Below are 19,035 nucleotides of genomic sequence, written 5' to 3'. Positions count from 1 at the left end.
TGATGAGCTCTGGTCAACAGGATGGGGGTATATGGTGTGGAAAGCATGGAGCCACTGAAAACCCCCTACTTCCTCACAGGCATATACATACTGACGGCACCTCAGTGAGTGAGAATGTGCCTCCTGTCCCCTGCATAAGATGATGAGACTGTCGTTCCTCTTAGCTGCCCATTATAATCAAGGAAGAACTCAAGACAAATTTTTCAAACTGAGTTGGATGCTATTATACAGATAGTTCAAAATTCATAGTATTGCTGCTGGTTTCTCAAAAGATTTGAAAAATTTATTTTACCTACTTGAAATACACGTTTTAAAAGTCAGCTCTTTCTTGTCCGGATACTATTTAAGGGCTGGAAGCCTCTGATGTTGTTTTATTGTTTAAAAGTTGCATTGGAAAGCTGATGTTTAAAACAGATCTGTGCCATTCAGAGCCCTGCAGCTGCTTGAGAGGGGTGGGAGCCAGGAAAAGAGCTGAACTGCCAGATGGTGAGCACTCAGACTAGCTTCAGGTGCTGGAGAAAACCTAACGTGCTTTCAGTGTTATTTAAAATGAAATTAAAAACAGCAGCAAAAAAACCCCAAACAACAAACCCTCCAGGTTGTTTTTTACTGTGCCTTTTCTTCGTGGGTGGATCAGAGACTGATCCAGTCTCCTCCAGAGGTGGCCTTAGCCTTCCCATTGGCTCAGTTGTTTTTTTAACCAGGTTCTGAAGGGTCCTTGAGAATCCATCCTTGGGAGTGCTGCAAGGAGATACTCATCACCCCTCTTGCCCTTCTCACTTAGCAGGAGCTTATTCTGCCTCCCCTGAAGTATCTCCATCACATGTGCCGAGCACTAGGAAACTCCTCACTGTTTTATAAGTAAATTCCTATATATTGTGCTTTGGCTTCTGGTCTTTCAGCAAACTTGCTTTGAACAGGTCCTCCTAAGGACCTTGTTAGCCCCTCTTTGGATAGTCAGTAGTTGGTCATCCTTGCACCAAACTGTTTCTCCATTTGTCTTCCCCGAAGCAAGCTCTGACTGATTATCACATTATTAATATGTTAAAGATGGCTGTTGATTTCTAAACACTGCAATTTGTAACGACAGGTCAAAATTGCCATTAAATAACCACTATTTAGGCCCATTGAATATCAACTAGAATATGGTAGAGGTGTTTAGTTTTTTCCTGAAATGCAATAGGTTTTTCTTGTTCCTGTAGGATTGCACTAAGTTCCCATGTACAGATTAAGTGGTACGTTAAGGTGGTTCGCCTTATTTTTCCTTATTTGCAAAATATACGTCACAAACAAAACTACACAGCCAACCAAACCCATTTTGGTTTTTGGAAGCACCTATTAGGTGTGTTTACAGTTCAGCGACAGGAATTAAAATGTGGGACGGGGAGAGGGAGAGGGACAGGGAGAAGCAGAGAGACAGGGAGAGGGACAAGGAGATGTCAGAGTGCCAGACTCTTGGCACTGTTTCCAGACCATCTGTCTCAGAAAGCACAAGTTTTTAGAGCTCACTGTCATCATTAGTAGAGTAGATATTAAGTTTTAGCATGGTACATATATTACCACACTTCGTCAAAATGTAACATTTAATCTATACTCACATACTGTAATTAGTGCTCGAGAATAAAAGAACAAGGGAAATACCAAACCCTTAATTAATCCCTATTGTCAGTTATCTACATCTTCTAGTGTGGGTGAGAACCACTTTTTTTTTTAACAGCTGAGTGGGATCTTAACACAGCTGTTAACATGACATCGCTTGCGAATATAAAACCTCTCTCTCGGTAATGCTTGTGTGTATTGTGCTGGCTGAGAATGAAGCCCCCGTGCTGTTTGGATCATAACGGGTCTCCAGGCTTCCCTTGCTAGATTAAGCAGATCTCTCTGTCAGGTCATGAGGGGAGTACATAATGAAATAAACCTCTCAACACCCCTTGAAACAGTGCTGCAGAGCATCTCCTGGGCCGGGATCCTCTCGCTTTGTACCTCCACTCCTCTATGAAGTCCTCCTCGGGCACATTGCCCAGGTCGTTGTGTCCGATCCCATCAAAGAGGCCACACAAACCTCTGGTGCTGTTGAAGTCACTGCCTGGTATCCTCACCGTCAAACCCATTCCCCACTCGCTCACGTCGGCTCGCACAAATGCTCCCGAAGGGAACAGGATCTGAAAAGGCAGGAAAAAAACCAGTGAATTGAAGCTGTTACCAAGCTTTTTAGGCAATAAAACGTCCGTTTCTATAAATGAAAATACCAAACTAGGATGTTGGCGATGGTGGAGGTAATTTAAGATCACTTAGATACACTATAAATATTTATTCGTACAATTATTTAGTTTTCTTTCAGATTCTATGGTTCCAATATCTGATAGCATTACATAAGTATAAAACTGCACAAGTACTTTCTTTTTAAATTAATAATAACACCCATTGAAGCTTTCCCACTGGTAAGTTACCAGCTAATTTTTGAAGCGACTTCCATGACAATAAGGCCACCCTTATGTCTTTGCCTGGGAAATCATTTCTTTTAGATAAACTGCCAAGTCTGAAAAACAGCTTTCTTCCTTCTGAAAAATCGTTTCATTTTCCAAGGCTGGATTACCCAGAAAATGATTGTGTTTTAAAGTGGATAAAGCAATTTTCTCATTAAAGAACTTGTGGTAGGCTTACACTGACCTTTAAAAGAAAAAAAAAAAAGTCTTGAGGTTAAGACAAAGAAGTAACTGTGTGGATAATGGATTTTTCAGATTGGTGTCCCAACAAAATAACAAAAAGAAAGAAAGAAAAAATCTGTTCAACTGAAATGTATTTTTGTTTGTTTGCTTTATTTTTACAGGTAAAAAGAAAATTATTTTGAAACTGCTCTGTCCCAGGAGTGGGAGCAAGAGCACTCTATCCTGATAAGTAACCTTAGTATTTTTTTTTGATCCAAAATGAAGTGTTTTCAGTTAATCCTAAAAAGTACATTAAATAGTTGGCAACATCTCATTACAATAATTTATGATAATTTCAAAATAATTATTTTCCTTTTTTTTAAGTCACCCCCACCTAAGTATAATTTATTCAGCCAAATAATGTCCATTTCTTTTCTTTCTTTCAGTGGGGATTTTTTGGTCCCTTGTAAGTTCCTCCCCACCAAAGTATTCATATCTGTGAATAAGCAACTAGCTTCTATTTGTATTTCTGTGCTGGAATCCACAGTTTATATTTTGGCTGCACTAAATAATAATCTTGCCCACTTTAGCTTCCCAGACATCATTTCAGGCATGAGAATACTTTTTGAGGAGCTCAATGAGTGATCTCCTCATCCAGCTGAGCGGAGCAGCAAGGTGACACCGATTGCCATAACAGCCAGGGACGCTATGTTTTGAACTCAGGCCTTCTGTGTTTTGATCAGGCCATTTAAAACATCCTTTTTTCAAAAATTATTGGCCTCGGTGAATAATGGAATTCATCATATAAAACCAGTTCTTTGAATATGTCAGAAGGTCTTGGCTGTACCTCCACCTTGGCTGTACCTCCACCTTGGCTGTACCTCCACCTTGGCTGTATGTTTCGCTTCCCAAGGTAAGTTTAAAAAAATAAACGATTCCCCAACACAAAGCTCAAATGGCCCGATGAGTTAATTTTTAGTTAGTGGTTTAACAGGTAGAGCAGGAAAACTGCAGCTGACACAGCGCTGGGTAGGATTTGATTTCCTTCTTCAGGTAAACGTATGCCTAAACATAAACTACAGGGAGGAGCATTTCCTACAAGGCCACGCATAAAATCCTTGCAGTCAGGACTGCATGAGCTGCTTCAGTCTTCTGTGCTGTCTGGATTAATATTTCCAGGTGTGGATTTATTTCAGGAATTCGGAGGGCTGTAACCCTTTCTTTTTCAACCGCCTGAGCAAGGCATCCCATCTGCCACCCATGACCTAACAACTGCCCAGGTTTTCTGTAACCCAACTGGATTTAACGCTGCTGACCGAGGCTTTGAAGAAGCTTTTTTGAGACCTCAGTTTGCAGAGATATATAGTGAGTGGCTGCTGGAAGCTGCTAACTTGCTCGGAAAAGAGAGTGACTTAACCCCATTCAAAGCGTCAGCCTCGAACGGCGCGGGAGCGGCGGGAGATCCGGCTCCTGTGCTGTGTGAGGTTGGCAACGGGCAACCTCGGCGCAAATTGGGATGCGCTGTGCACAGCGGCCTGATCAGGGACTGTATTCAGTGCTGCACAGTTCCTACAGATTCCCATGCAGATCAGGGCAGGAGTCATATTTGTGTCCCGGGGGTGTCCTGATTTGTTTCACTGAGACTTACATGAAATGTAAATGAGGATAGGGATTCCTTGCTAAGATTATTCTAGTAATAAAAGAGTAATTATATTGCGCTCAGTTGTAAAATGAAATGACAGCTTGCTTCCTGCTTTTTCTCTCTTCTGTAATTAACAGACTTTCAGTTACTACCTTACCAAGATCTGCTCCAAATGAGATCACAAGGAGAGCCAACCACAGGCACTCCTGCCATCGCTCTGGCTCCATTGTGGACCTATCTTCACCCAAAACATTTCCCGGCAATAAATCTTGATGCTACAACTCTAGGATAAAATTATCTTCTTGGCCGTAATATGTGGCTCTTCTCACCAAAGACCCTGGTGCAGCCTGCTCTTATTCTGCCAGTGATTTCACTGGGTTAATGTGGATATGTGATACTCATGCAAAGTATGCTGCGGCCATGTATTTTTTAGGCAAATACTTGAAATTATACCAAATGTTGCACATTTGCAGCCTATTTTCATGGCTTTCGGGGGCTCTCTGGGTCTGGCTAGTATTGTCTTACTGTTCCACTCCAAAACTACATTATTCTGCTACCTGTGATCTTTCCTTGAATATTTATATCATAGGCTCTGCAAAGAAATTTGCTTTATGGGATGCGGTTGGGTAGCGCCTAGCATACACAAACTGAGAGCAGATTGCCATGGTGTGGAGAGTAAGTAACAATATTGGCACTCTGCTATGTCTCTGAGAAATTGCCGGAGATATTTGTTTTGTTTTGTTTTACAGTTTGCTAAACTAACACTTTAACCACCTTCTTCCCTGCATCTTGTTTTTTGGTATATTTTGCTGCAGGCGCTCTTACAGCTTCAGATAGATAGTTTTGTAGCAACTGCATTAATAATTCAGAAATATTAAACTCACATTTTTAAAGAACAGCAACAACAAGAGTACTCAAATATCCACGTACTGTTATTTTTCTCCCTCCGTAGGACTTAAGGATTTTGACATGTGGCAATGCCTCAGTGCTTTTGACGGCGAGCTGGGGTCTGCTCTCCCGAAAATGGCCATTGCAGGTGTCCAGCACCACGGTGTCTCCCCCCTCTCGTGCAGCTACGCCGCAGTTGCAGGCGGTGGCGGAGCGGTGGCCTCCGCAGTCCCACTGCCGAACGTGCACTTCAAACGCCCGCGACAGGCTCTGGCACAACAGGAAGGTGCCGATTTTATAGTTATCGTAGCGCCTAAACAGCAACAAACGAAAAAGAGGATTTGGAGACACAGAATACCCATCCGTGATGGCTGTTGGCTGGTACCCGTACAACAGCACCCCTTAATTAGGCCAGCGCGGTGGCTGGCATCGAAGGAGGGAAAAATCAACGCGCGGGGAAGTGTTTCTCTGGCACCGTGAGCAAGGGAACACCGTCGCAGTTATTAGCTGGAAGTGCATAAGAATTCATGTGAAAAGCGGGTAGCTGTCTCCCAGCTGCTGCTATAGCAACGGGCATGGATAAAAGGGATAAACATTTGATCAAAAGCAAATGGGAAAAAGTCCCTGCCTTCAGGCCTTAATAAATATGTTTTGGTTCTAACCAGATGCTTTACAGCATGATATTCTTCAGAGCAAAACCAGTGCTCAAATAACCTCTTCTGTGACTAATCACTAACTTTTACAAGACTGACTGTGGCTAGGTGAATACGTTGTGTGAAAACCTGGGATTCTACTGAAAACCTGTTAAAACAAAGTTGGTTCCCCGCCTCGACAACTTCACTGTAGGCACAACTTTCTCTCTAAACGGATTGGCAATCAGCACAGTGTGTTGAACAGTTTGGGACTTTCATCCTTCTCTGTACAAAAAGCCCTTGCTCCATCTGAGCGAGGCCATGAGCAGAACTACTCGAATAACTTTGCAGGTGTTTCCCCTCTGCCCGAGCCAGGTAAAACTCCTCCCGGCTGCCGCCCCTTGGGTTTCCACAACAGGGATCTACGAGAGGATCATCCTCCGCTTGTTCTTTGTTTTCTCGCTCCAGAAGGTTGACTTATTCTTCCTCTATTTTATTCAAACGAGATGTATAAAAGAAAACAGTAGCTGCATACTTTATATATGTTGCTGGAGTTTTCTCTTCACAAGCCAACAGCTGCCATCTTTAAAGATGATGGATTATTCTATTTCCTTTTAAGGCGCCACATTTAGTTTTAAACACAATTTTTAGGCAATTAAGTACAATGGAAGCTAAGCTATAAGCTTATAATAATCAGTGTTATTCTTTTCTACAATAAAAAATAAAATGTAGAAAAGAATGTATAAAATAACTAGATAACAGGATTATTTTTAAGCACTGTCATACAAACATCAATATTTTTTCAGTCTGTTAATGTTTTCTATACAGAGGAACAAATGGCTAAAGAACCAAGATTTTTTAGTATGTTTATATCTGCATTTTATTTTTCTTCAAAATAGAAGCCATTGAAAACTATGTAGCTTAAAACACAGTAAGAATTTAAACTCCAACTGCTTTTCTCTGCCAGAAAATACATTTGACTTTATCTTTCATCTTGAAAAACTTAGTGAAGTTGGCCATAAACCAATAAGATTTTGAATGGTTCTGTCTCATCTTATTTTCTAATCAGGTACATAAATCCTAAGTACACTGTGCAGACGCTGTTGCTAAGACTGATTAGAACTAAGGACAACACAAAAAATAGATAATCTCTTTCAACATCAAGTACTAGATCCATTTGGACATCTTCACAGGAGAGACAGAGGAGACAGAATATTTTATGAGAATCACCTTCCATAGTTTCCTTGAACAGGGGGAGCTTAGAAGGAAGGGTGTTTAGAGAGCTTGATGCAAAATAATGCATCAGAATGGCTGTACCCAGACTAATCAGCTGTATCTGGTAAATAAGACTGTGTTAGCATATGTATATAAACATCATTGCAGCTATGGGAGCTATTTACTGCTTAATAAGCATTGACAGTGGACCCAATCCAACTCTCCTGGAAGTCACTTAGAGCCCTTCAATTAAGTCATGGCGTAGATTGCATAGCACGTAACAAATCTGCAATGTGTCTAAATTGAAAATTTCAGCTGCCTTTGAATTACTTGAATGGATAATTGAATGTAGTCAGGTAAACTTTTCTGATGTTTATACAACTGTAATTGTTATAATGATTCTTTGGACAACATTTGAGAAATCAAATTGCAGCCTTGTGGTGCTAAAAGCTTGAAGTAGAGTTACGGGAGCTCTTGCATGAGGGAGCTCTGCATGTTCATTTTGAACCAGGTGCCACTGCTTGCGTCTAAATTGCCCTCCACAGTGCACCTCCACATCCTGCTGCCCTAATAGTGTGTAGCAATGGATGTACTGGGTGCAAAGTGGTTCCCTCTCTCCCCATATATGTGTTTGAGTTTTTTTCAAGGAGTGCAGCAAGTTCTTGTCCCAGCGTGAAGTCATGGCTCGAGTTGTGCTCTTAATCCAAGAATCATAAAATGCTCCTAAGTCTTTGGTTATGACAGTGAGATGCTATAGGAATAATTTCTGTTGGTTCACAGTAAGAGAGTGACAGAAAGGAATATGAATGTATGTAAACACTTACTACTAGTACTTTTATCTTAACTAACACAATATGCTTATTATTCACCAAGCTGCGCTTCAATGAAGGGCAACGAAGCTGGTGCAGGGTCTGGAGCACAGGCCTTATGAGGAGCGGCTGAGGGAACTGGGGTTGTTTAGCCTGGAGAAGAGGAGGCTGAGGGGAGACCTTATCGCTCTCTACAACTACCTGAAAGGAGGTTGTAGTGAGGTGGGTGTTGGTCTCTTCTCCCAAGTAGTTAGCGACAGGACGAGAGGAAATGGGCTCAAGCTGCATCAGGGGAGGTTTAGATTGGATATTAGGAAAAATTTCTTCATGGAAAGGGTAGTCAAGCATTGGAACAGGCTGCCCAGAGAGGTGGTAGAGTCACCGTCCCTGGAAGCGTTCAAAAAATGGGTAGACATAGCACTTCAGGACATGGTTTAGTCTAGTCTCCCCTTAATTGGTTTAGTGTGGACTTGGTAATGTTAAGTTAATGGTTGGACTGGATGATCTTAAAGGTCTTTTCCAACCTAAACGATTCTATGGTTCTATCTTTTTATTAATTCAGTTATTATTGTGGCTGCTCCTAAAGTTTTTCCACCACAGTTTTGCCACCAAATAATTTGATTTGTTGACATGTCCCTCCAGGCTCCCTCTTTCCTTGCTAGTGAGAACCATTTTGTGCTAATTGTGATCCTAGGAAGTGCTGGGTGATGCTAAAGGATGTCCTCCGCTTTCAGAGCGCTCATCACTAGGGAATGACCGTGTTGTTCTCAGGAGCGAAGCTGTTGGGTTCTGTTCAGCAGTCCTGGATGCTTAGAGATGTATAAACTTCTACAGACCATCAAAAAGAACAGCACCTCTGGGAGGGCTGCTCATGCCCAGGACTTAGTTGTGGGCTACTATGATGAATGCCATTAAAACCATCCACAGCGTGACACTCTGCAAGCCGAGGGATTTTGTCATTCTGCAGGAAATGGTGCCATTGCCCCTGTGATAATATTGATAGATAGATTAGCGTAAACGTTTGAGAAGTCTCAAAAATCTTTTTTTCTTTTTTTTTTAAGTTAAAATGCAAAATAATATGGATGATATATATAGTTCACCAACCAAGAAATATTTCCCTTTTTATATTTTGCCTTAAAAGGATTTTCTGCATATTTAGTTTTAAGCTTAGTACTTCATATTTAAGAATCTACAATTTATGGCATGAAAAGCTTTTATATTTAAAATGTGCCATAACTAGTAATGAAGGCTATACTTTTGCTTTACCAGGCTTTCACATTTGTTTAATTTAGAAGGTACTTTGCTATAAAAGGAAGTGCTCTCTCTGGATTTTAGCTAGTATAATTAACGCTATTTTACGTCTACACTCCAATATACACAAATTGATTGTGCTTACACTGTAAAATATGAGACACTCTTCTCTGATTTTCAGTCACTTCCGTTGGTCAAAAGACTGAAAAGATTACAAGATAAATATTTCTACAGAAATATATTAGCAAGAGGCATACCAAAGTGGAGTGTTATCATTAGAAGTGGGAGTTAGGTATTTCAGTTATCTAATAAATAGCTAGATACCTTGGATGTAATGTGAGCTCAGTATGTTGGATTAAAAATCCTTGAAAACATCACTACAGAAGTTACAAAATGAAGTAGTATTGTGAAATCTTACAAATCAACCTATACATTGGAAGCGGCCATTTCAGTAGGAAAATTTTACTACCAAAAAAGAAGTATCTTCCAGTCTTTTGATTGTCATGCCATTTTTCAATTTTCCAACAAATCTGCTAAAGAAATTATTAGAATAAATATTTTTAAGTTAGATTTTGATGAGCTTTGCTTTTCATTTAAATTTTGGAAATAAAAAATGTTGCAATTTCTATCTTCATGTCTGCTTTCATCCTTGCTTTTCTCCATTGTGCATTGTTCCTTCTCTTTGCTGTTGCTAATGGGAAAGTCCAAACAGATAAGCAGCTCTGTGAAAGGCAGGAGTATGTTTACTTGCATGACCATTTGCAAAGAAAACACTCTTACTGTTTTGCTGTTGGCAGTGTTCCTCATCTTCAGATTTTTCCCTTGCTTTTCATGTGACAGTCCTTCAGTGAGCCATCCCCAGGACTCGAGTGGGTGGAAAGGGTGCCAAAGAGACAACGGATCACCACCCATCCACAGCAGCTCTGCCTATAACATTTTGATCCTAGAGTCTGTTGTCCCCTGGTAAGCTGACCTACAGGCTTTGTGGTGGAACAAATGGTTTTCCTTGGGTTATATTGTTTGACGGATGCTCTGCTGTTGATCTCAGAATCAGTTTTGATAGTTTCTTCATTAAGCTTTTTTTTTCTGCCATCTTTGTAGCCTTACAGAGGTGGGTAAAGGCTGCTATTTCCTTCCATTCTCTTGACTAATTTTGGATGTTTCTTTTCTTTCCTGTGTCATGTTCTTACCCGAGCCTCCGTCTGCTGATCACTTATAGTCGATGTAGCTCCTGATGCCCAAGAGCTGATGATCCATTCATCCTATCAGCCCATTACTTCATAGTCCCTACGAGAAGTTTCTCTTAGCTTTTTCTCCTCTCTTGCTTTGCTGTTTAGAATCTGCAGATTGGTTGCTTTCTGATACTTTTTTATTATTGAGGGACACTCATACGGTTTCTTACTTGAGCCCACAAGGTTTTTTGTACAATTCTTCCATTCACAATACCTAACACTCACCTCATTTCAAGCACAATTTCCCACCAAGTACCTTTCACAACCAAAGGGGAATGCTTCAGTTCCATACCTCTGTGTCAGCCTTTATCTTTAGGTTATAGGTTTGTATCAGGACAGAAGCAGGAGTTGCATTCCCCACTCCTTAGATACAGAGCTTTAAAATAATTTGCTAATGTGTTAACATTTTTTGGATAGGCACACAGAGAAGTTGCTTAACTGATGTGTAATAGGGTGGCATAATCATTACAATAATTGAAAGAGAAATTATTTACAATAATAAATGGGAATATAAGTAGGAGTAATGGGACTGTGAAATGATGGGTAAGAAACTTGGCTGAATATCAAGAAGTGATATATCTTAGTGAAATAACCTACTTATTGAGATGGCAGAAGCCCCATCAGCTTGGTTCATTTAAAGCTGCACTGGACAGAGCAGTAATGAACGTCCATCCACAGGGAAGAAACATGCAGTTATCGAGGGGCCAAGCTAATCCTGGGATTTTTCCGTGTCAAGGCTGTGTGACTCTGAGGCAGGGTGCCACAGAAGGACAGGCTTTTCCAAACTCCCTGTGCTCAAATATAATCATAAATTGCTTAGAAGCATTTCCGTGTGCTATCAATAACAGGGTTGCAAAATGAGTTATTCAAATAAAATTGCTTTATTTTATTTTAGTCCTTTGTTTCCCATGGAAGCTATGTAAAAATGTACTACATGGCTGAGAGCGTTCCCCCATTCCAAGAAGCACTTTTCAGTAATTTATGACCTCCTAAACACAACAACCTGGCAGATCACTGTCCATTCTTAGCCCTAAATCAGAAGGGAATATTTTAGAATATAGATGTATAGAGAGTTTTGAAATAATATTCCAATCTAGTTTAATATCCCAGACTTGAAATAATTGCAGATACCATGAGGCATGAGAATGTTTTTGCACCTCTTGTAGCTCTTCCACAGCTTCTACATGTCAAGCAACCAAACTTGCATGAAACAAGTGCCTGACCACATTTTAAATGGTATTCAGCAAAGCAGGAGGGAAACTAGAAAGCCCTAGATGTGCAGAGCTCATCTCCTAGCTGAGACTGCCCAGTTTAGGCGATATCTTTATTTGAGGCAAACATATAACTTTCAATGGATCCATTGCCTTTCTTCCTCTCATTTCATCGACAGATTTCTCCAGCTTTGACATCATTTCAGATGCTACCTCCAGAGCATGCTGGACTGATATTAATCATAGAATCATAGAATCGTTTAGGTTGGAAAAGACCTTTAAGATCATCCAGTCCAACCATTAACCTACACTACCAAGTCCACACTAAAACAATCAAGGGTAGACTACACTAAACTATGTCCCAAAGTGCCACATCTACCCGTTTTTTGAACACCTCCAGGGATGGTGACTCCACCACCTCTCTGGGCAGCCTCTTCCAATGCTTGACCACCCTTTCCTTAAAGAAATTTTTCCTAATTTCCAACCTAAACCTCCCCTGGCGCAGCTTAAGCCCATTTCCTCTCGTCCTATCACTAACTATTAGGACATTAGGATATCAAAATTAGAATATCATGCCTGCCAAGCCCCTGTGGATGTTGTGTGCCTGAAGTCATTACCTGTGCCATTAGGAGGTTAACGGCAGAATGACAAACCTGGAATGTGATCTGAAATATTAGCAACTTTGGATCAAACATGCCAGATGCAAACTCTAAAAACTTTCTGTTATGTGAAATATCTGGGGTAAATAGATTCATGAATGATTAGGAAAGTTAACTGAAGAAAAGTTCTGTACAGTACAGGCTGTCAAACACAAAGATAACACCTTTGGCTCAGTAAGTCTTTAAGCAACTTACTGCTGGATAATATAGGAGGACATTTGGACAGTACAGGAGGATGTACAACTTTATTTTTGCACTCTTTCCCTGACATTTCCCACTTATCATTTCTGGACAACTTTTATCTGAGACAGTATGGCCATCTTCATGGTTTTTTGGTTGTGATTATGGCTGTCAACTCCATGCAGAGATGCAGCTATGCATATAAACCAGCTCTGAAAGTAGAAGAATGCAAGAGCATCCTTGGGCTGAGTGACTTTGCATCAGGTGTTACTAAACTGACAGGAAGGACCAGGCTGTCCCTGCGTGCTGTGCTGCTGCAGGGATGTAATGGCTCACTTGGGTGGAACTGGGGTGTCGCGGACACAGTGCCACATGGTGTAGACACCCTCTCAAAGTCAATAATGATGGTTCTGTTTGAAGAACATTTTGGAATCTGACCTTTGTCTTGTAAAAATTGTTCAGACTCAAACCCATTGCCGCTTCAAGATTAATCCATTCCTAGTCCTTTTGTTAAAAGGAGCATAAACAGCTGGAAGGAAACCATGTATGTTATTGAAGCACTATATTAATCACTATAAGCAAACTAGTACAACGCTCTTTTGATATTCTAATGTAAAACCAAATGCATGCTACATCCAGAAACTGAAAACTGCAGTAATTGAGCCAAATTATTTCAAAGTAGAATACTCACCATCCATCAAATGTGATAATGTGTGGATCAGTGAAAGAGTAGCAGTTCCCTGTTGGGAGGTCTCGAACTGTGACCTAGTTAAAATAAAATGTGTAATGAATACAGTCTACGCAGCAGTTTTTCTTCATTACTGTTTCTCACAAAACATTAGGGGCAGGATTCATGTGTCAAGTACAAACTAAAATATGACTTCTAAAACATGATTGCGAATGGGTACAAAATAGGATTCGCTTTCAAACAACAGAGTTTAATCACATGCAGTAAGGGAGTTCAAAGTGCTCCTATTCCACCTGATGTAATGCACTGTCTTTCTTCATCTGGTAAAAAGACAAGCTTTTTCATAAAACTTTTTTGCTAAGAAGTAGATCATTCACTGAAATTATCAAGAGAGTAGAGTGCTCATTAAATTGTACTAATTTTAATGCCTGAAGTACGGTGTGAGGTATGCTGTAATTAAGTAGCATTAGCATATTTTAGTAGTAGTCATTGCCTGTCCCCCAGTTTGACCTTAAATTTCCTGATACCGCCTATGAATGGCTGATTTATATATTTGACGTGCAGGTTATTGATTGGGTAGTAGGGAAGTGATTGTCCCCCTGTAGTCGATACTGGTGAGGCTGTACCTTGAATACTGTGTTCAGTTTTGGGCCTCTCAGAACAAGAAAGACATTGAGGTACTGGAGCATGTTCAGAGGAGGGCAATGAAGCTGGTGCAGGGCCTGGAGCACAGGCCTTCTGAGGAGCGGCTGAGGGAACTGGGGTTGTTTAGCCTGGAGAAGAGGAGGCTGAGGGGAGACCTTATCGCTCTCTACAACTGCCTGAAAGGAGGTTGTAGTGAGGTGGGTGTTGGTCTCTTCTCCCAAGTAGTTAGCGATAGGACGAGAGGAAATGGGCTCAAGCTGCATCAGGGGAGGTTTAGATTGGATATTAGGAAAAATTTCTTCACAGAAAGAGTGGTTAAGCATTGGAACAGGCTGCCCAGAGAGGTGGTGGAGTCGCCATCCCTGGAAGTGTTCAACAAACATGTAGACGTGGCACTTTGGGACATGGTTTAGTAGGCATGGTGGTGTTGGGTTGATGGTTGGACTGATGATCTGAGATCCTTTGCAACCTTAATGATTCCTAGTTTTTACTTTCATTAAAAATAATCCATCCACCAAAACAGGAAACATGAAATTGCTACTCTCCCCTTAACTGGTTTAGTGGTGGACTTGGTAGTGTTAGGTTAATGGTTGGACTGGATGATCTTAAAGGTCTTTTCCAACCTAAACAATTCTATGATTCTGTGATTCTATGACAAGGGTCCAAATCAGGCTGCTGGAGTTGTCTGCTTTCGGCATGTGAATAAAAGAGGAAAGGATCTACTATTGCAACAGAGTTCTTCAGCTGCATCAGCTCTTGGTTACTTGGGTGCAACCTGGGTTGCAGACAAGGTCTGAGCATCCTGGCACCCTGCAAGAAGCAGATAAGCCTGCGAAAGCCAGAGGTAGGGCAACTCCCTTTGAAGTTGGAATACCTGAATCTCGGGCAGTGCTGGGCCTGCATTGCCATGTCTGCTCAAGGTGGTGGTTTTTTTTATACTCTGCTATCCAGTTCTCAGAATTGCAAGACTGGGTTGTGTAGTGATTTGCAAAATGAAGAGCTCCCAGTCATACTGGTGGGAGTGATGAAGTACTATGGTTTTCCCATAGCCAGCCTCCCAGGGCTGTTAATTCTTTGCTCGCTCTTTGCCCATGAGAAATCCAGAGGTGCAATTCAGTTAGTTCTGCCATGATCTGCAGAGCGGGGAAGAAGAATGGCTGCTATATCCTTGTGCAGTCTTTCAGTGACAAAGCAGAACTTAGCTTTTAGGAACAGTGGTGAAATTAAATAAATGAAGAAGAGGGTGAAGATAGAACTACACTCCCTGACAAAATTCTTCACCTGCGGCAATACATCAGCTGTATTTCAAAATGCCCCTTAACTATCGCATAGAGACACTGCTTAGACACTGGTGTCTGGCATCCCAAAATGTTAGAGCGATGGTCTTGAAGAATGAAAACCTGAGCACCTTTTTGAACAGCATCTTGATCTGAGGTCAACTGTATCATTTGTATCTATAGTGTGATATAAAGAATTTTCTCAGAATTTTCCCATTTTCTCCATGGCCACAGCCTTCCTAAGTAAAACCTTCACACAAATAAATCCATGTGGTTCTTTTTGCTCTGCTCTTTCTTGCATGATAGCAGCAGAGGATGCAAGTCCTAGTTGTTGGCAGTCTTATTTTTCTGAAGAAATCCACTTTATCCGGTGTCTGAATGTGTCAGGATGTTCTGCCCACCATTTCTGTTCAATTTTCAGATAAATCAAAAATATTTAAACAAGTCTGAAGGACTACAGATTATGTGGATTTTAATATATGGATTTTTCCTTGATATGTTGCAGGAACTGTGTTTCATTAACACCTCTAATTAACTGCAAAGCAGCAATTGGGAAATGGGGGGGAGGGAAGGTAATGTCTATTATGTTTCCATAGATCAAGTTTTAACTAAGATAGATAGAATTTGTTATTAAAATTGATTAATTCCATTTCACACTTGCTACATTTTCATATTTTAATGGAAGCATTTGTAACTTGAAGAAAAAATACGGGTATGTGAGTGTACTACATGGAATTAGCTGCAATTTCTGATTTAAGAATCTTTAAAAGAAGCCTACGCTGGAGAGGAAAGGATATAGTCACGTGCTAGGCATTTTACCTTTGAAGACAAAAATTATTTCAGTCCAGTTTAATCTCATTCTCTCATGAGCAAATCCACAAAAATCAGGGCAGTGAAATTACAGATTTCATTGGGGGTTTTGTTTTTGGTTACTTAAAATATACCAGCTTGGATGTGCCACTGCTCTGAGAAATTTAGTTGAGTCAAATGTGTGTTCAGGTTTATCCTCTCGGGTGGTGGGATTACAGCTCTCAAACCTCCCAGCCCAGGCCCTGAAACAACTTCACAGGCAACGGGCCAGTCCCACGCGCCACACTCCTTTCCAGGCAGGGAAAGCACGGCTTGCCTCCCTGATTGATTCTTACTATTTTTATTTTGGACATTTTGTACAGGGATAAATGAAGAACGTGTGTCGTCAGAGGTGTCCCGGTGATTTCTGGCACAGTCACAAATTGAACACTGCACTGCTGAGTCCCAGTCCTCCTTTCTCATTACCCAGGCACTGCCTTTCCTCTGCTTTTTCAGAAACTGTTCTTCAAACCCTCAGTTTTCCCTCTCCCTCCTTCTCAAAAATGTGCATATTCCCTAACCCGGGTTCTCCCTCTCTCCTCTTCCATCGTACACAAGCACGCCTGGTTACATCTATAATCCATCTTTTGGCCTTTCTGATGTGCTGACTAATAATCAAACCTAAATTTGTTAAAGCAAAAGGCTTTACAAGTTAATTTTCTTGGCGTATAAAGAGGCTGGTTTGGTTTACTCTGCTGACAGCAGTCCATCACCAAATGTTTATATGGTTAAGGATTATCGTTGTTTTCTGCAATACTGAACCTCCCATTTAAATTTGACACGTTTTCCAAATTATTTTAGGACCCGACCTTTACATCCTTTGGTGTGTAAGCCCTCCAAAGCAAATCCCTCTGTCCGACTGGCTCAGCTCGGATGCGGCTGATGCGGTTCCCGTCCTGAGCAAAGTCTGTCACGGCTGTCACTGTCAGCGCGGCTGCTGCACAGCTCCTTTCCGAACAGGGCGCCTGCAGCAGATCCACCTGGCATGCTGAAAGGGCGATGTTTGGTGGCCCCAGTAATTGGCTATCTAAAATGGACATGAAGACTGAGTCTGACAAGAGTTATCCAAACAGTTGCCTGTACCCTGTTTAGCGTTCAACACAAAATGTTTCAAATTCCAGGACACACATGCCTTGAAACCAGCTGGGGTTTGCATGAAGACAGTTGTGACTGACTCAATCTGGCATCCCTCTGCACATTTTACTATGCGCTTTTTTTTCCCCTGCAGTAGACAGTTTACTAAAACTCAGTGGTGCTTTTCTTTCCACAGGTGCTAATATTTCTGGAATGACAGTCTTATCTTTATGGGTCCATGCCCAGGGAATGAAGATGAGTAGTTGTCATGACAAAGAAAGAGATGAGTCTATGTTTCTGGAAAACATGTATCTTTCACTAGCTTTATTATAAGGACGTATCTGCTGGGAGTTATTTAATTTAAAATAAACAGAATTTTTGATCTGGAACGGGAGGGTTCTCAAGTCAGTTTTAAGTGAACTTCAGATCCATGACAGGAAGGCAAATGCAGCAGATTTGTGTTTGTATTTTTGGCTTAGCTAGGCTATGGTGCTTTACTTTCCACCCTGTAAAATGATCGTAGTTTTACTCCTATCTTTCACAGAGGCATTGTGAGGATAAAATCACTAAAAGAATGTGAAAAATAATAAGCTGTGGTGGTACTGGCTGTGTAAGTATCTGTGATGGGTAGGGAAGTGATGGGTGGTGATAAAATCAATACAATGGCAACCCAAGCCATTCATTCAGCTCTGCCTCTGCTCATCATATCTTTCCTAATGGGACCTCTTCTAAGCACAAGACTTGTAGTGTCCACTTCTCTTGTTTGTGCTGAGTATTTAGTTTTCTGTCCCAGACCAATAATTATCATCTGAAAAGAACAAAGTTCTAGAAATGGTGTCAGTGGAATTAATCTAATACGAAAATATCAATTTTTCATATCATTTTTCCCATTTGTAGAATTGCTTAATAATTTATAGGAGATGGCATTCAAGTATTTTAAGATGGTATTTCTAACATGATCAAATAATCAATGTTTTATTCCTTATGGAAAAAAATAATAAAATAGAATTTAAATTAACCCTGTAGAGTTCTATAGGAACTGAACTAAAAACCTACAAATATTAATAGCATATTATCTCTCCTACCAAATCCTTAAAGGCTACCTCACATCTTATAGAAAAGTACTGGCTCATTTTCAACATTCTTGATTCAATTAAATTGGAGGCTTCCATGAGGAATAGTTATTGCCATTACAGCCCCATGAGCTGTGCTCACAACCCAGAACAAAAGTTTAAAATCAAAGAGAATCATCTTGTCAAAATAGTAATGATAAACTTAACAGAAGCCGAACTCCAGTGGCTCTGCTGTGCCTTGGCATTCATTATGATCTTGTCTGAACTTAGAGAGATATTTTTGTGCTTGTAATTAGCTTTCTTATCACTTATTCCCTACATAATTAGCGCAAATGTGTTGTTATATGGATTCGGTCAGACAAGGAGCTTGTCAGTTCATTTATTCGGTACAAACGAACCTCAGCTAAAGTTGTTTTTATTTTCAGTTTATAGCACTGTGGCCGACATTACGTTTTTCAGAAGCCTACAGTGTTCCTTCAGATAAACTAATGGACCCCACAGACAATAAAGGCACAAACCAGACATGCAGTTATGCGAACACGCAGCAGCAGATGGTCAACCTTAAGTATATATAGGTATCTCAGTTGATCATAAACTGCCCAAGTGCCATCCAAGGAAACAGCCTCAGGATGGTGCAATCAAGTGCTAGAGCTGGTTAGTAGTCTAAGCTGCAGAAATGAGCGGATTATAACTAACTGAAACTTTTCACTCCAGTGACAAGTTCCTTCAAAGATTAGTTAATTGCTTGAGGCGTGCCTCCATCCTGGGACCTCTTGGCACCAACATGTCAAGCCCAGTGACAGCTTGAAAATAAAGCTGCTTCCACAAATCTTACCTCTCCTCTTTTTTCCAGTCAAATGCATGTTTTGGGACTGGAGAAGACCCTGGCAAAGGGTCAGCCTCAGCCTGATCAATCGAACTCAGCCACCCCCACTTGAGAGCTCCTGGCCCATGCATTCATTGTCAGTGAGGTTTTGAAAGGCTTTATCAATGCTAAGAAAATGTGGGTTAAAAAAATTACTTTGATGGCTTATGTGACTAATTCTCATCCGATCCTCATAA

At 40.8% G+C, this 19,035-nt stretch overlaps 1 protein-coding gene across 1 annotated transcript in view; it reads right to left on the bottom strand.

Moving 5' to 3' along the window:
- The window catches only part of LOC104032488 (von Willebrand factor D and EGF domain-containing protein), a 181,548-nt gene that overhangs the window by 98,317 nt on the left and 64,196 nt on the right, over positions 1–19,035 (bottom strand). The window contains exons 7-10 of the mRNA XM_075710358.1: positions 16,636–16,853; positions 13,059–13,132; positions 5,221–5,491; positions 1,984–2,162 (exon numbers count right to left, since the gene is read on the bottom strand). Coding sequence (XP_075566473.1) covers positions 1,984–2,162; positions 5,221–5,491; positions 13,059–13,132; positions 16,636–16,853 — 742 coding nt within the window. The remainder of the gene's footprint in view (positions 1–1,983; positions 2,163–5,220; positions 5,492–13,058; positions 13,133–16,635; positions 16,854–19,035) is intronic.

Source organism: Pelecanus crispus, chromosome 5, assembly GCF_030463565.1.
Source record: "Pelecanus crispus isolate bPelCri1 chromosome 5, bPelCri1.pri, whole genome shotgun sequence".
NCBI lineage: Eukaryota > Metazoa > Chordata > Aves > Pelecaniformes > Pelecanidae > Pelecanus > Pelecanus crispus.
This window is presented reverse-complemented; position numbering and strand designations above follow the sequence as displayed.